At 38.6% G+C, this 18,729-nt stretch overlaps 1 protein-coding gene across 3 annotated transcripts; it reads right to left on the bottom strand.

The window, feature by feature from the left end:
- Positions 1-914: 914 nt before the first annotated feature.
- On the bottom strand, positions 915-16,854 carry LOC149602793 (CLIP domain-containing serine protease B4-like). Of its 3 annotated transcripts, XM_089860409.1 has the most exons (8): positions 16,113-16,854; positions 8,159-8,365; positions 3,825-3,923; positions 3,460-3,750; positions 1,699-2,673; positions 1,477-1,619; positions 1,127-1,331; positions 915-1,062 (listed from the first exon to the last, which is right to left on the bottom strand). In XM_089860409.1, exons 2-5 carry the CDS (start codon positions 8,319-8,321, stop codon positions 2,474-2,476), a joined length of 753 nt encoding a protein of 250 aa, XP_089716535.1. In that variant the 5' UTR covers positions 8,322-8,365; positions 16,113-16,854; the 3' UTR covers positions 915-1,062; positions 1,127-1,331; positions 1,477-1,619; positions 1,699-2,473. The 3 variants fall into 3 exon arrangements, with proteins under 3 accessions (XP_089716535.1, XP_089716534.1, XP_089716536.1); XM_089860408.1 differs by having other exon boundaries at positions 1,477-2,673; XM_089860410.1 differs by lacking the exon at positions 3,825-3,923 and having other exon boundaries at positions 1,477-2,673; positions 3,460-3,678.
- Between the last annotated feature and the right edge of the window lie 1,875 nt (positions 16,855-18,729).

The following is an 18,729-nucleotide window of genomic DNA, read 5'->3' as shown; positions in this document are numbered from 1 at the left end:
TACGCGAGGTCTAACTTTTAATTTAAAAGTTTTGATTCGAACAATTACTAGCCAAAACGATAAAGAACCACTTAATTAGCCATTTCATCAGCCTCACTTTAACAATTTTAGTGGAGTCTTTCAAACTTACTCCAGTAAATTAATTTTTGTCCCTATTGAACTGCCTTAGCATAGCCATCCATGGCCAATAGGTTTTCGTTTTATCACCAAAGGCTCGGCCGGGGTTTTTAACTTCTTCGGCGACGGCTACGCCACATTGCGAATATTCTAAAATGTAAAGAATTTGATGTTTTAATAGTTAAAATGCTATGCCTAACGCTAATCTTTGGTAAACAAACTGTGCACTTTTATAAAAAGAGTAGTAAGGAGCACAAACGAATTAACCTCCGCGAGAAAAGCGCACGCGACCACTATAACAACAGTTACAACACAAATAGGCCATTATGAAAAGATTATGATTTGCATCTTGTTGAAATGCTCGTCACACAAACACCACAAATACACGTACACACAGATCAGTAGCACAATAGCTACGTTAAATATTGCATAACCAAACGGGAAACAAATTACCTTTAATTTTTATTGAACTTAGATAAATTGAAAAATAAAAACTTGCTTTCGCATATGTGATTATCCGAAGTCCATAAAAGATCGTTTTTAACCCTGAGACATTGAACTATTTTTGGTGATCTAATTTTATGCCGATACCCTTCTGTACAATTGACGAACAACGTAGTTCCTTCCTTGTACTGTACATTACTTTCTTGAATACTCTCTTTTTAGGTCTCCTTTTGGCGTAGTATCCATTTTCAACAGCAGATGGGCTGTCGCAATATTTTTCTGAAATTCAAAAAGTTTTCAAGTGCGCGGTAATCTCAGGGTAAAACTATTTATGCCTAAAATGAAGCACAGACCAATTTTTATCAGTTTCCAAACTTATGTGGTCGATTTTTGGCACTTTTTCAGGTTAAGTTTCAAATGTCCAATTATGGATTCCCAACTAGGCCAAAAAAGACCACCAAATACGCGTTATACGCCCGCGGATGTGAGACGGAAGTAATTCTAAACGAAAATAGGTTGGTCACGTTAGATTAGCCTGGCTATACTCACTGACACAAACAGGTACTTCGTGTTCCAGTGAACCTTCGTCGCAGTAAATCGTTTCCTCTCCTTCAATTTTGTATTTATTATCGTAGGAAAATGACACGTATTCATATTCCGGTATGAATTTCTGAATTTCATAATCTTTGGATCATATTCACTATGCGCAATTTTACCCAATGATTCGCTTATCAAATACCCATTTTTAGGAGGTTGAGTTAGTAGACAATCTGCGTGGAATTAGAATTTATTCTCGTTAGTCACTATTCACTGTTGACAAGCGTAAGCTGTCCAAAATAAATGACAGCTCGAAATCGTTGATGAGGCCCCTGCACTGTACTTCGGTCTTTATTGTTCAAATAAAAGTACACTAACCGTTTTGTTGTGATAGATGAGAAAGAGCATAGAGAGCAGCGACAACAATTAAGTATAAATTTTTGGTGGCCATTTTCTAAAATGTTAGAGTTTTTACTGGAGAAATCAAATATCATTGTTTGGAAGGGTACTTTTCAAACGTGCTAAATATTTAAAAACAAAACCATGGGAAAACTATTTATACTTAAAATTTAGTAGTAATATTTAAACATTTGCTCTTACATTTCCCTACAAAACGTTTATACGAAAAGCTCCAAACAATTTTGAAATTTTATTTGAGATGTAAAGATTTCTTACAATTGGGCAATACAGTTCAAACGCAAGGAGTCAAATTCCAGAACTTGGAATAAAATTGATAAGAAATTTCATCTTTTGATCGGTATCTATATAAGACGCTAGTCAGGGTCATTCAATCACTCTTCCTGAAACATTTACATACAGTGTGGGGAAGATTAGAGCTACACGTTTACTGTCTAAAAATTGCAAAACTACATCGGTATATCGAAGATATCGGTAAACTTAACTGCGGATCTGTGAAACTGAATGTACAAGTATAGTTATCAATTAACATATAATAACAGATATTGCAAATTACTTTTGCAATATTTTTGGATACAGATTATCCAATTGGTAAATAATTGAAATCAAAGGCTTATTTTTAGCATAACGATTTTTTCCTGTGAGCAGTGCATCCCATAGACACTGTGTAAGATAATGTATAACGTTGCGGAATATTTAGACTTATTATTAAATCGTTATACAGTATAGGATATATTTTCTTTATTGATTTACGAAACTGTGCTTTTTTAAAATATTCTCAAACAACAACCAGAAGTACAAAAATTTATTTTTAAGACATGTAATAGTATTGAATGCGGCCCTCTTTGTTGTCAGGGTGTCTCCTTGAGATTAAACGATCAAAATCAGATAATCGACTTTATATGAACTTTATTAATATAGCAGAAAAAAATTCTCAATTAGAGTTTCGAAGCTGATGTTAGTTATTTTGAATGGTTTCGTCGATCCAGTCCCTAACGGTGGCAACTTTAGTGTAGTAACCGTAATGTCCTTCTAGTCCGCATGCATTTCTTGGGCTGAAACTAGTAATGCCAGTTTGTATCCAATACGCTTGACCATCAGCGTTGTACTGGTATTTCATAAATGGACCTCCACTGTCTCCGTAGCAAATGTCTTTGCCTGAAATATTTTAATGATTCAATGATTAAATATGTTACAGAGAAACTAACGCTTCGCAACACACATCGAAATTTTTTCATGTGATACTCGAGGGAAATCTCTCATTGACATTTTAAATAGTTTCACTTAAAAAACCACAAAATATTTTTATTCGAAATAGCATATAAAATTGTAATAATAATAATTGAATTGAATTGGTGGTTTATTGTGCAATGAAAAAATTTGGTTAGAGCTCTCGACATCATAATAATAATAGTAATAATTTAAGCTATGTCCGTGATGGGACGTCCACACTAAGTCTTAACTTATTTACAGGTGGGTCCCTTTGCAATGCATAGAGAGGTACTGTCTAGCCCCTATGCCCCTCAGCTAACCGACGGCGCCCTATACTAACCATTACAGTTAACCTCAGCAACTTTTGATGGAAAGGAGAAACCGGATAACACTGCAAACTCTGCGCGGAATGTTTTGTTCGCAGGTTTTTCACCCGGTGCCTTAGTCCGGGATCGTACTAGAGACCCTCTTACTGCGAGGCAAAAGCGATATCCGCTAAAATAATGAATGTTTTAAAATTTTCGTATCTAACTTAAAAGTACATGTACTAGCAATAAACCGATCTAAAAGCCGGATACATATTAGGCCTCTCAGCAAACACAAATGTCTATAAAACCCTACTGAACAACTAATAAGACCTGACGGACTGAAACCTTGCGAAGACAAATCGGTTTTTATGAGTTGGATTTTTCTCAAAGCAAGTTGACGTCATTTATTTTTATGTAAGTGTACCTTTTTCACCGCCAGCACAAAACATTCTTGTTGTGTAGTTAAGGACAGGGGTACCAAGCAAGTCGTTGCTGCATTCTTCTTCACTTCTAATTTTTAAGTCAACTTCTCTTAGGGTACTAAATAATTCGTGCTGATTAACTGGCTCATCCGTGAATTTGCCGTACCCTATGGCCCAACCTACAGTCTTTTCGGCGTACAATTTTGACGTATCTGGAATATCTAAAATGATCTTGTTACAGAAAAATCTTTCTTTGCGATATACATTATGCGTGATTCTAAGACCGATCTGCCCTATAAAGAGAAAAATATTAAGAGTAAAAGCTGGGTTCCCAAACTAGCTTGGGTAATTCGGCTTGCCTGCTTACATGGGCTACTATTCATAAGCGAAGTTTTCATGAACGCACCGCACGAGGGATGGGCGGGATATATTTTTTTTGTTAGATGAGAGGTTACTTTATCTCTTTCTGTAATTGCAATTTGCAGAAAAGAGTGACTTTATAGTTTATACCAGAGAGAATTTATAATAAGGAGTCGAAGCTCTTGCCCTTGACAGTGCTAAATAAAATGTAGCTCAAACAATTCCCTTACAAAAATCTTCTTAAGAACTCTTAAGAAAATTCCTTGGGAAATTTCTTTGGAAATCCTTAAGGCGTTCTTTAGGAGATTGGGGAATATTGGTATCTCTTTCTTTGGAAATTGCTTCGGAAATATCTTTGGAATTTTCTTGGGAAATATCTTTGGAATTTTCTTGGGAAATATCTTTGGAATTTTCTTGGGAAATATCTTTGGAATGTTCTTGGGAAATATCTTTGGAATTTACTTAGGAAATGTCTACGGTAGTTTCTTGGGAAACATCTTTGGAATTTTCTTGGGAAATATCTTTGGAATTTTCTTGGGAAATATCTTTGGAATTTTCTTGGGAAATATCTTTGGAATTTTCTGGGGAAATATCTTTGCAATTTTCATGAGAAATATATAGAGAAGTGGGTAAATTAATTTAGCCACTTGAAACGAGGATAGTTCTTACATGCAGAACCATATCCCAATACAGGAAGTGTAGTTCTTATATGCTGAACTACACCCCTTATAGAGAGGGAAGTTCTCGCATGCAGTGTGAAATTGCCTCTAAAGTCAGACATTTAATCGATTTGAAAACATCCGTAAACGGCAGAAAGTTTTAAACCTTGTGTAATTGTATGGGGTACTAAGTGGGTTTTAGAGGCTTTAGCGGCCAAGCAGTAGATACAGACGTCGTTGTTAAATTTAATAATGTATATTCACTGAGAGTTTTTCGAGTATCAGAAACGCGTTTAACCTAATTTCCTCCACAATTTTTTTTAAAAAATATTTATTTTGGACTCTAATTACGCTCGAAATAAAGATTAAACATGCCATAAGAGAATTAAGCAAAAACTCCGACTGACAGCTTAGATTCCCTGTAAATCTAAACATAACGATTTTAATTACTCTTATTTTACTTTTAATCTATTTTATCCTTTACGTAAACACCTCACGGATTATTGAAGGCAAAAAAAAATAAAAATTAAAAAATAGGTAAATATAACATTCCATTTCAGCGCTTGCTGAGCCTTAGCTACGGGACAAGCCTTCGTGAAACGTTTTTAATTTTTTTAACCATCAAGTTAATATCTATCTAGGAAAACTTTAGCTAAACAATTTGGGTAAAAATATTTCGAGATAATTATATGTAAAGCATAATTGCAATATATCTGGCCCTTTGAAATTCATCTCTAAAATTCTTAACTAATTTCGTTGGAAAATAAACCTTCTTTGGAAATTAATCTCTTGAATTCCAAACGAATTTCGTTGGAAGATAAACCCTAGATCTTCTTTGGAAAACCAACACTAGAGCTTCATTGGATATTTATCTCAATAATTCCTAACGAATTTCTTTTGGAAATAAACCATGGACTTTCTTTGGAAATTTATCTCAAGAATTCCTTACTTTGGAAAATAAACCTTAAACCTTCTTTGGAAATTGATCTCAAGAATTCTAAAGAACTTCTTTGGGAAACAACCCCTAGACATTCTTTGGAAATTTATCCCTAGAATTCCTAAGGAATTTCTTTAGAAAATAATCCCTAGAAATTCTTTGGAAATTTATCTCTAGAATTCCTAAAGAATTTCTTTAGAAAATAATCCCAAGACATTCTTAGGAAATTTATCTCTAGAATTCCTAAAGAATGTCTTTAGAAAAGAATCCCAAGACATTCTTAGGAAATTTATCTCTAGAATTCCTAAAGAATGTCTTTAGAAAAGAATCCCAAGACATTCTTTGGAAATTTATGTCTAGAATTCCTAAAGAATTTCTTTAGAAATTAATCCCAAGACATTCTTTGGAAATTTATCTCTAGAATTCCTAAAGAATTTCTTTAGAAAATAGTCCCTAGACCTTCTTAGGAAATTTATCTTTAGAATTCCTAAAGAATTTCTTTAGAAAATAGTCCCAAGACATTCTTTGGAAATTTATCTCTAGAATTCCTAAAGAATTTCTTTAGAAAATAATCCCTAGACCTTCTTAGGAAATTTATCTTTAGAATTCCTAAAGAATTTCTTTAGAAAATAGTCCCAAGACATTCTTTGGAAATTATCTCTAGAATACCTAAAGAATTTCTTTAGAAAATAACCCCAAGACATTCTTTGGAAATTTATCTCAAGAATTCTTTAGGAAATTCCAAGGACGTCTTTGGAAATAGTTTCTTTAGAAAATGATCCCAAGGGCTCCGTAGTGTTCCAAAGAAATTCCTTTAGAACTCTTAAGAAGATTTTTGTAAGGGAAGTAGGCTGCGACGTTAAAACTGGCCAGGTAAACTTCCGGTCACATGACTCTCCTTTAATTTTAAAGTTTGCCTTCAATCACTGTTGGCTGTACAATTACCCAATAAGGGTTCGCGATTTCGAGTGAGACTGGCGCCATTTGGAGTTATTTTAAGTCAGACGTTTCCTTTTCCCTAAAAAGGTAGTGTCCATCTCCCCTAGACCCTCTCGCAACATTCTAGACCCACCAGAGGGAGGGGCCACAAAACATTATACCGGAAATAGACCTGGCCAGTTTTGTTGATCACGTGATTTTTGAGCTACATAATATTCCTCAGTTTCCACTCCCTATTATAAATTCCCTCTTCGGTTTCTTTAAAGATTTACTTACTTGCGCGAAAAAAAAAACCTGATCAAAAAGTTATAATCAAGTCGAACGTTGAAGAGAGTGGGCATACTCTTAGATAACAGATCAGCCTTTTTAAATATAAATTTCGATTGTAAAAATACCATCCAGTACACACCTCTGACTGCGGGACTCAAACACAGGTCTAACTCGTTTCTCATAATCGGCAGAGTGTGACAGTTTTATTAGCGCAACGTCATAGTCATACTTTGCTAACTTGAAATATTCAGGATGAATGATTATTTTGGATGATTTAATGTCTTGAATATTGGTATCGTTTAGAGCTTTCGTGTAGCCTGTTAAAATTTTATTTGAAGCTTTAGTAACAATCCTTTTAAAAACCAAAACTAATACTTATATCCAAGCGGACAAATAGGTTTTCGGGATCTATCAATTTCCCCTCTAATGGGTTTTCACCAAGAATAATGCATTGAGCTGCAGTCAGTATCCAATCTCGGTCAATGATTGATCCGCCACAAAACTGACAGGGCAGAAAACAAAACACATTTTAAATGCCAATACGTATATTCATTTTTAAATGGAAAAGTTTAGAATAATTTAAGAAAGAATTAAGACATATATCCTTATTGAAGGGAGAATGAAAAGTAAAATGAATATGAATTTATATGCACTCAGAAACACACAAAATATCTTCAAATGATTTAGAAAATAAAAAAGACTAAAATTTCATTCCCAGCCAATCTCGTAACGTTCTTTCTTCCAACCAGCTAGGAACAACACTTAAGTTTTGTAGGCTAGAGTTTTGTCTAATCGAGTGTTTCAAACTTACTCCAGCAAATTCATTTTTATCCCTTTTGACCTGCCTTAGCATAGCCATCCATGGCCAATAGGTTTTAGTTCTTGCACCAAAGACTCGGCCGAAGTTTCTCTCTTCGTTCTTCTCTACGACTGGTATTCCACATCGAGAATAATCTAATATGGAAAAATTCGATCGTTATTCTCAAATATGCCATGCTTATGATGAAAACGAAGTTTATAAGATATGTTCCCTGGATGGGTATGGCACATGCTTCGTAATACTAGAGACTTAATGAGATCTATTTCGGGAACGAGGCGAGAATTGACTACACTCAGAAGTAAATATTGGAAAGTAGGTATGCGTTGCCGTTTTGCGAGGCGTCACTTGACGGAATTTTTCGCGCCTCTAAATACCGGCGGTTTAGATGAATATATGGAACTAGTTTTTTTTTCAGGGTTTGTCTGCTTTAATTTTTATCAGAGTAGAACTGTCGAATTTGCCCTTAAAATTTGTCCGACTTTTTTTATCACTTGTTTCACGATAAATTAAATGGCACTTCGTTAACTTTGCAGGACTTCCATCTTCCTATTTAGTCCGTACTGCGCCTTTGACAGCGCCTCACCAGGCGCCGCTTTGCGAGAATCTATGACGTTTTACCTACGTTACTTCATGGCAAGCTCTCAGTAACCAGTGACAAACTTATGGAACATATCTCACGAACTTATGATGAAAGTAATGGTTGTTGTTTCACGTACCAACAGTGCCATTAAGAACTACGTCAACTATCCGTTCTAACTCTTCATTGTCTTTGAGCTCGTAGACGTCCTTTCTATCAGAAGCAATTTGGTACAAAGCTTTTAGATTCAGCTTTTCACCACTAATAGCTACGCAAGAAAACTTCACTCCTGCCTCCTTCATTTCTGTTGCCAAGCTCGTTGGGTCTCCTCCAGCGTTGTAAGCACCTTTGAACGAATATTAATGGGTACAGAAAGCTAGCACATGTCATTATGAATTATTTTTGGTTAAAGGCCGGGAAACGGCGAGAAGGGTTCTTGTCAAACTGAAAACCGTGCATCGAACTAACAATGGGCGACCGTGCTTCAAACTTTTTAGGGGTTCTTGTCAAACTGAAAGCCGTGCAAAGCGGTTCTTGTCAAACTGAAGATAAACAATTGTTAGCGCCCAAACCCCCTTACGAATAGATGGCGCCAGAGTCCTGCCAATACTCGATCAATAACCCTATTCCCTCGTTTCTCGCACGCTTAGGTAGGAAAGAGGAGGAATACGGTCTCTTAACGCGCGGCTCTCGTAGAGAGAGGACGGTAGTATTAACGCTATGTAACGTACCTGATTTACTTTATTTTATTTCATTGATTAAACTCTTTTATTACACTAATGATCCTGACTAATCAATACACGACTCTTACATCTCAGAAGTGGGATATTTATCCAATTACGCCGTTATATTAGGAGATGAAACGCGATACGAAAAACATTTTGCCCGGTACGACAACGTGCAGAAAACAAAGCCGAGTCCTAAGCCTCGTCACGCGCACTAACGGGAAACGTTATGTTTTTATCGCGCTAACATCGGTATTTCTATTTCTACGGTAAACGAAACAGTCGGTTTTATTATGTTTACATATAACGAACCTTCGGTTAACGGCGCGGATGAACTGAACGATTAATGAACGATTAAATTGCGAACTTTGGCCTTATTTTTACTCGTGAGCTTTTGTGAGACAAAGGGAGCTACGCGGTCACCTTGCCAACGATTCATGCAAGAAACAGAGAGCTGTCTCCACGTACGAAGAAGCGAGCGAGTGAAAAATACTAGGCCCACGAGGTGCATTTTATGCCGCGAAACGAAACCGCCAACTGGTAGCACGAAACGAAGAGAAAACCCCACTGAAATTACATCGCGAACAGATTCCAACGTTCTTGAATCTGTAGGCCACGAAACGCCAAACGTAAGCGACGAACTTTCATACGAAAATCTCAACACTAAGCTCTCTACCAGCGCGATTAACGAAATTACTGACGACTTTCCTTCACGAACGGGTTCCAACGTCCTAGAACCCGGAGGCAACGAAGCGCCTACGGTAAGCAAAGATAATTTCGCCGAGAATAACGATTTCAACGTAAACAACGACACGGCGGGTTCCGAAGTCTCTGAACCCGAGGGCAACGATCAGCCTACTATAAACGAGGAGCTTTCCAACGACTATTTTGAGGAGAATAACCAAACTCACGGCTCATCCAGCGGAAACTCCGACACCCATCGCGTTCTCTCCGAAAGATTTTACGCCTTGAACGAAGGTTCTCGATTAATCCACGTCAACAACGAACATATCAGCGATAGCGAAGATTCTTTTCACGAATTATCAGAATCTCCTCGAGCTGTTGGTCCAATGAGTGTCAACTCGGACTCTGGAGACGAGGATAACGAACGAGAACGGGGATCCGTCTCAAGTGAGAATTCCCGCAACGAACGAATTATTCCACCCGGAATGGAAGGGCTTAGGCTACAAGACGAAGCTGGCAGGCAAGTACCTCAAGGGATGCTTTCTCTTACAGCCTTTGAACAAGCGATAAAATTAGCGGTCGGTGCTGCTGTAGAGCAAACGTTAGCGGCGGCTGGGAATGGCGCTAACCGGAATCACGATACAAATTCCGGGGATGCCAGTAGAATTATCCCTGATTTTGATCCTGCAATGGCACCTCATCAAACGATAAATCAATGGATAAGGAAGATTGACGATGCTGCAAGGGCCTACGGTTGGTCTGAGCGTCTCATCATCAACACAGCAATGCCGAAACTCAAAGGAACTGCTCAAGTATGGTATGAAAGCCTTGATACTGTGGTACACACTTGGGGCGAATGGAAGGAACTTCTCGTAGAATGGTTCCCGCCAGTCAAGAACTCTCAAAGGCTTTACCGCGATATGGAACAGAGGACCCGCCGTTCAGGGGAATCTGTAGAAGTATATTATCACGACAAAGTAGCCAAGGCGAGGCTCTGCGGCCTCTCAAACGATGACATGATGGAATACATAATCACAGGTCTGCACGACGAACAGCTGATTGCGTCTTTGAGCGTCCGTGACTACGATACACTACCGGAGCTACTTAAGGCGATGCGACAGTTGGAAGACCGTTTACAATCATCAAAACGAAACAAAGCCAACTCTTCCAACGAATCAGTCAAGGATAGCAATGGGCGTCACGGAAGGGCTCCCGATCTGAAGCCCCAACCCCAAGAACCAAAGACTGAGGAGCGTAGCAATGGATCGTCTAATTCTCGAAGAAAACCGAAGTTTAAACATGGTGAACCTCTCTGTTTTAACTGTTCTTCATATGGACACATGTCGCGAGACTGCAAGAAGCCCCAGAAGGTAATGCGTTGCTTCACGTGTAGACGACCAGGGCACGAATCTAAGGATTGCACCACGAAATCGCTTCCAAGTCAAACTCGAGAAATCGCTCACGTTGAGAGTAAACACGCTGATGTTGATGCCAATCAGAAGTATTTCATGGATGCGGAAGTTAATGGAATACAGATAAGGTCGTACGTTGACTTGGGTAGCAAATGCGTCGCTATACGAAAAAGCGAAGCTGAGCAGCTGAAAATAGAAACCGATGAAGTCGACGGAGACTCGTTCATAGGTGGTTACGGCTCAGGGAAAACGAAGCTTTTAGGAGTGGGCAAGGTTAGTCTCAGGGTTGACCAGGCGACGGCCGAGGTCAAGATCCACGTAGTACCTGACACAGCTCAAGATATACCCCTCTTAATCGGACAGCCCTTTACCGAACAACAACACATTGTAGTTGTCAAGCGAAAGAAAAACTTACGTATTTTTGAAGAACGTCCCAACGAGCAAGACGGCGACGAATGCCTTCTCAATCTGGATATCCCGTCGTTACCAGAACCGGCGGTAAACCTTTGGGCTAAAGGAGCCACTGTTATCCCGTCTAACTACATAGGAGTAGTAGACCTAGTAACGCAAGGACGTAGTCACGACCCACTAGACTTGTACATAGAAACCAGCATGAGGATGAAGCCGGGAAACGAATATTGCATCCCCCGTACTGTTTGCTCAGTTGGTCAAGATGGGGAAACGTCACTGCCAATTTTCAATGTATCGGATCAAGATTTAACTATTAAAGCTGGGCAGATAGTAGCACGAGGCGAACCGTGCTTTAGGGAAACAGCATCCGTCACCGAAGTTTTACACGCGGAAATCGTCCAAAGACCTCCGCTTCCTGTGGAAGATATCGTTACGGGACCGGACGTATCCGAAGAAACTCGGTTGCAGTTACACGAGCTGTTAAACTCATATCGAGACTGCTTCGCCAGCGATCTGATGGAACTCGGCAGAACGGACAGGGCCGAAATGAAAATTGAGCTAGTAACGAATGAGCCGGTCTCCTATCGACCTTACCGCTTGTCCTTTGCTGAAAGGGGCCGGGTACGAACGAAGATCTCAGAGCTTTTGGAAGCCGGGATTATAGAAGAGTCTAACTCGCCGTATGCCAGTCCCATAATAATAGTTAAGAAGAAAAACGGAGAAGAACGCTTGTGCGTAGATTATCGCGCTCTAAACAAGATTACGAAGAAAAACGCTTACCCGTTGCCGTTGATAGAAAGCCAGTTGGAACGGCTTAGCGGTAATAAGCTCTTTACAAGCTTGGATATGATGTCGGGTTACTACCAAATTCCTGTGGACAAGGATTCGAGAGAAAAGACGGCTTTCGTGACCCCCGATGGTCATTACCAGTTCATTACGATGCCGTTTGGGCTCTCCAACGCCTGTGGAGTTTTCCAAAAGATGATCAACTCTGTATTAGGAACGCTACGGTACGCTATAGCGCTCACCTACATGGACGATGTTTTGATTCCGTCAGTCAATGAAAGCGAAGGCCTCAACCACTTACGTCAAGTGCTAGAAGTCATACGGAACGCGCACCTGTCATTAAACCTGAAGAAATGCCGATTTCTGCTCAGTGACATAGAGTACCTGGGATTCGAGATAAGTCGGTATGGGATCCGTCCCGGTTCAAGAAAGGTCGACTGCGTAAAAGAATTTCCGCCACCGAAAAACGTCCACGAGCTCCGGCGATTCTTAGGACTCGCCAGCTATTTCCGGCGTTTTGTTAAGGGTTTCGCTATGGAAGCTCAACCACTCACGACACTCTTACGAAAGGATATGGAATGGGTATGGAAGCCCGAACAAGAAAAGGCTTTTACCTTCCTCAAAGCAAAACTCACGGAGAGGCCCATTTTAGCCTTATACGATATGAACGCTAAAACGGAAGTTCACACGGATGCGAGTAAAATTGGTCTCGGCTCGATACTTCTCCAGCAAGCTGAGGATCAGAAATGGCACCCAATTTGCTACGCCAGCAGGAAGACGACGAAGGAGGAAGCGAAATACCACTCAAGTGAGCTAGAGACGTTAGCTGTGGTTTGGAGCCTAGAAAAGTTTCGAGTTTTTCTAATTGGAATGGAGTTCGACGTGGTAACGGATTGTAATTCGGTGCGGTGCACCCTCTCGAAGAAACACCTGGTCCCACGAATTGGACGTTGGTGGTTGCGACTTCAAGAGTATACGTTTCAAGTCACACATCGCCCCGGAACCCGAATGGCACACGTAGATGCTCTGAGCAGAGCGCCATGGGACGAAGCCGAAGATATGGAACCTACGGACGGTCTTCAGATTTTTCACGTTGAAATAACCCGCGAAGATTTCCTAGTCGCGGCCCAAAACGAGGATCCTAAAATGAAACTAATCAAGGACCAGCTAACGAAAACAGGGAAGCTATCGAAAGAAGAAATAGGAGTTCGTAAGGAATACGTCCTCAAACAAGGAAGGCTCTTTAAGAAGATCCGAATGGACGAAAACAAGGAAGAAACCTTACTCTTGGTAGTACCAAATCGTGCCAGGTGGCGCGTGGTAAAAAGTTGCCATGATGACCTGGGCCATTTTGGTCTGGACAAGACTATCCAGAAAATTAAAGAAGACTTTTGGTTCCCTGGTATGAAACGCTACGTCAGACGCTATATTTCGTCGTGTCTCGAATGTTTGTTTCACAAACGCCCCTCCGGCAGGCAGCCAGGCTTCCTACATTCGATAGATAAGATTGGTCTACCCTTTCACACGCTGCATTTAGACCACCTGGGTCCGTTCGTTCGAAGTGTAAACGGAAACACTTACTTGATTGTTGCCATCGACGCTTTTACAAAGTTTACAATCTTGAAGCCAGTTCGAAACGCGGGAATGAACCCTACCAAACGATTTTTACAAGAACTCATCGGAGTATTTGGAGCCCCGAAACGTATCATTACGGATCAAGGCACAGCCTACACGGGAAAGGCTTTTGAAGACACTTGCAAGTTAGCACGTATCACCCATGTTCTTAACGCCACCGCAACGCCTCGCGGGAATGGTCAGGTTGAACGCCTAAACCGAGTTTTGAGTCCGGCTTTAGCAAGCATGACCGTACGTGAAGATGACAAGGATTGGGACGAGCATGTTCACCAAATCCAGTGGGGAATAAATAACACGATACATAAGGCTACGCAAAGAACGCCTTTCTCCCTACTCTTCAACTACGCGTCGAGAAATCCAACGGGAAGCGCTCTCATAGACGGCGTACGAGAAACCTTTGATGAAGATACGCTCGAACGACGAGCCAAAGCCATTGAAGCTATAAGAATCGACCAAGCGAAGCAGAGAACTCGATACAACGCAAAACGGGCCAAAGCACCAACCTTTGAGCCTGGTGACCTTGTCGTAGTTGAGCGCAAACCCGAGGCTACCGGGTTACCAAGGAAAACAGCAGCGGTCTATAAAGGACCATACGTTGTCGCTGAGAAGCTAAAACACGACCGCTATCTCATAGAGGATTGCCCGGAGAACCAACGAAAGCAGAAGTTCTACCGAAATACGGCTCCGGTAGACAAAATTAAACGTTTTCTCATAGTTGACAATGCCGATGACGATTCCGGAGACGAGTCCCAAGATGACGTCCCACCACCTTCACCAGGAGTTCCGGTCTTTGCTGATTCCAAACGCACGCAATTCCGTCCAGCTAGCAGTAAGTCGACCATTTCCCAAGAGGTTCCAACAGCCCAAAACGAGACGACTGTCGAAGCTGATGGTACGAATACTCTGTCCGAGCATGATGCCGACGAAGACGACGGAATGAGACGCAGTTCCAGGCGACGCAGAACTCCGCTCTATTTAAAAGACTTTATTTGCTAAATTTAATTTTTACCATACGCGGGTTAATATTTTTGTTACGCGTTTTCACGTCGTTACTACGTAATTTAGTTAGTCTTTTGTAACGTTTTTCACCAAACAGGTGTTTGTTAACTTTTTATTTTATTTTGGATGGCCGAGTGTTAGCGCCCAAACCCCCTTACGAATAGATGGCGCCAGAGTCCTGCCAATACTCGATCAATAACCCTATTCCCTCGTTTCTCGCACGCTTAGGTAGGAAAGAGGAGGAATACGGTCTCTTAACGCGCGGCTCTCGTAGAGAGAGGACGGTAGTATTAACGCTATGTAACGTACCTGATTTACTTTATTTTATTTCATTGATTAAACTCTTTTATTACACTAATGATCCTGACTAATCAATACACGACTCTTACACAATGGACAGTCTCTTAAATGGGGGATGCAAAAAGTCGGGGAAACAAAATTGAAGAGACTGTCCATTGTTTATTTTCAGTTTGACAAGAACCGCTTTGCACGGCTTTCAGTTTGACAAGAACCCCTAAAAAGTTTGAAACACGGTCGCCCATTGTTAGTTCGATGCACGGTTTTCAGTTTGACAAGAACCCTTCTCGCCGTTTACCGGCCTTTAAACTCAAAACAGGATTAACACCACAAGCTTTTCAGCTAATTTAATATAATGGTGGGTTTAGGAAAAGTCTGTCAGAAATGATTGGACAATTTTTAGCCAAAAATATTTTTTGACATTTTACCGTTCAGGCCACCGTTTTTGAGTAATGTTTGAAGTGTTTTACGGATGACCCCTTAAATAAATTAGCATTTTCTTTCAGTTTCTTAATTAAAGTTAAGGGATCTTCCGTAAAACACTCCAAACATAGCATGAAAAAGGTATCCCGGACGGCAAAACATTTTCGACTTGAAATTTCGGAAAGAGCTTTCCAAAACACCCTGCATAAAAGCCTGTTATTCTCCGTTGACCAATCAACCATATTCCCAAATCACCTGAAATTTCGTTTAACAATTATTAAAAGAAAAGTGTTGAAATATGAGTTAAGAAATAATGTATTATAACATTCCTATCCAGTATTACTACTCCTAGTTCTTTAGTCATGATAAATATCCACTCCAGTAATAGGTACTCCTAGTACCCCTTAACTTAGAAAATTGCCAACGTGCTAGCCACCACTCCTCATGATGTAGTCTAAGAGATTAGACGTCCGTAACTTCTTATTTGTACCTCAATTAATTAATAATAAACAACTGTTAACTTAAGTGTAGTTATTGCGTGAATTGAATAGAACCCTACGAGCAGATTATGGTAGGATTGCACTTTACGTGACCCACCCAACTAACAATGGTTTCTAGTTAATTGGACCATGAGGAGTCCGAAAAAAATAGTTAAAAAATTATTTGGCCGCCGCAAGTTGGTCAAAAAATTTTTTGAAAATTTTAAAATCCATGCACTTACCGCCATTGAAGTCGCTATCATTCTGCACTCAATCTTGCAAAATAATCCGAGGGTGACTGTGAAAAATTGACGTACTCGCGCCGGAGTTATAGCTATGGAATTTTTTAAGCTTACGGAAACCGTTTATTTCTGATAAAAGGACGGAAATATAATGAGAGAAAAATGCCGTCAATTTTTTTTGGGAATTTGATAAATGTGATGGACGATATTTTGGAAAAGGTGTCAAATTATTCGGGAATTTGATAAATGTGAATGACGATATTTTGGAAAGGTGTCAAATTATTCGGGAATTTGATAAATATGAAGGACGATATTTTGGAAAAGGTGTCAAATTATTCGGGAATTTGATAAATGTGAATGACGATATTTTGGAAAAGGTGTCAAATTATTTGGGAATTTGATAAATATGAAAGACGATATTTTGGAAAAGGTGTCATATTATTCGGGAATTTGACAAATATGAAGGACGATATTTTGGAAAAGGTGTCAAATTATTCGGGAATTTGATAAATGTGAATGACGATATTTTGGAAAAGGTGTCAAATTATTTGGGAATTTGATAAATATGAAAGACGATATTTTGGAAAAGGTGTCATATTATTCGGGAATTTGACAAATATGAAGGACGATATTTTGGAAAAGGTGTCATATTATTAGAGAATTTGACAAATGTGAAGGACGATATTTTGGAAAACGTGTCAAATTATTCCTGAATTTGATAAATGTGAAGGACGATATTCTGAAAAAGGTGGCAAATTATTTGGGAATTTGATATAAATGCGAGAAAAACTGAAATGTTTTGGGAAAATCGTTGAATTTTTTGGGAATTCGATAATTGATAACGGTAAATTTTGGAAAAAGCCGTCAAATTATTCGGGGATTTTTTTTTAATTCACTCAACATTATTTTGTAAAATGTGTCAAATCCTTGGGATATTTGTCAAATGTGAATGGGAGTACAACTATATTTTGGAAAAGGCGCCAATTTATTTCAGCTATATTTTGGAAAAGGCGACAAACTATTGGTCAATTAACAATCCTTGGTAAATTTGATTTTTTGGTAAAAAAATTTGAAATAAAAGGCGTAGAGCTATTGCAACTATGTTTTAGAAAAGGTGTTAAATTATAGGGAAATTAGCAAATGTCAACGTCAATATTTCTGAAAAGGAGTCTAGTTTTTTTGCAACTATATTTTGGGAAAGGCAACAAATTATTGAGAAAGTACCAAATGTCAACATCAATATTTTGGAAAAGGCGTCAATTTATTTCAACAATATTTCGGAAAAGGCGACAAATTATTGGGCAGCTAGTAAATGTCAACATCAATATATTGGAAAAGGCTTCAATTTATTTCAGCTATATTTTGGAAAAGGCGTCAATTTATTTCAACTATATTTTGGAAAAGGCGTCAATTTATTTCAACTATATTTTGGAAAAGGCGTCAATTTATTTCAACTATATTTTGGAAAAGGCGTCAATTTATTTCAACTATATTTTGGAAAAGGCGTCAATTTATTTCAACAATATTTCGGAAAAGGCGACAAATTATTGGGCAGTTAGTAAATGTCAACATCAATATATTGGAAAAGGCTTCAATTTATTTCAGCTATATTTTGGAAAAGGCGTCAATTTATTTCAACTATATTTTGGAAAAGGCGTCAATTTATTTCAACTATATTTTGGAAAAGGCGTCAATTTATTTCAACTATATTTTGGAAAAGGCGTCAATTTATTTCAACTATATTTTGGAAAAGGCGTCAATTTATTTCAACTATATTTTGGAAAAGGCGTCAATTTATTTCAACTATATTTTGGAAAAGGCGTCAATTTATTTCAACTATATTTTGGAAAAGGCGTCAATTTATTTCAACTATATTTTGGAAAAGGCGTCAATTTATTTCAACTATATTTTGGAATAGGTGTCAATTTATTTCAACTATATTTTGGAAAAGGCGTCAATTTATTTCAACTATATTTTGGGAAAGGCGTTAATTTATTTCAACTATATTTTGGAAAAGGCGACAAACTATTGGTCAATTAACAAACGTCAACATCAATATTTTGGAAGTCATTGCAACTATATTTTGGAAAGAGTGCCTATTTTTAGGCAATTTGATAAATGTAAACACCTTTTCAAAAATATCGTCCTTTACATTTACCAAATTCAGAAATAATTTGATGTCTTTTCCAAAATATCGTCCTTCACATTTACCAAACTCAGGAATAATTTGACGTCTTTTCCAAAATTTTGTCCTTCACATTTATCAAATCCAGGGATAATTTGACGGCTTTTCCAAAATATCGTCCTTCACATTTATCAAATTCCCGAATAATGACACATATTTCAAAATATCGTCCTTCACATTTGTCAAATTCCCGAATAATATGACACCTTTTCCAAAATTTCGTCCTTCATATTTATCAAATTCCCAAATAATTTGCCACCTTTTTCAGAATATCGTCCTTCACATTTATCAAATTCAGGAATAATTTGACACGTTTTCCAAAATATCGTCCTTCACATTTGTCAAATTCTCTAATAATATGACACCTTTTCCAAAATATCGTCCTTCATATTTGTCAAATTCCCGAATAATATGACACCTTTTCCAAAATAT

Source organism: Phalangium opilio, unplaced genomic scaffold (genome assembly GCF_054372755.1).
Source record: "Phalangium opilio isolate 3A_F unplaced genomic scaffold, DU_Popi_V2 ptg000352l_1, whole genome shotgun sequence".
Taxonomy (NCBI): Eukaryota; Metazoa; Arthropoda; class Arachnida; order Opiliones; family Phalangiidae; genus Phalangium; species Phalangium opilio.
Note: the sequence above shows the minus strand (reverse complement) of the source record. Positions and strands in the feature narration are given on the sequence as shown.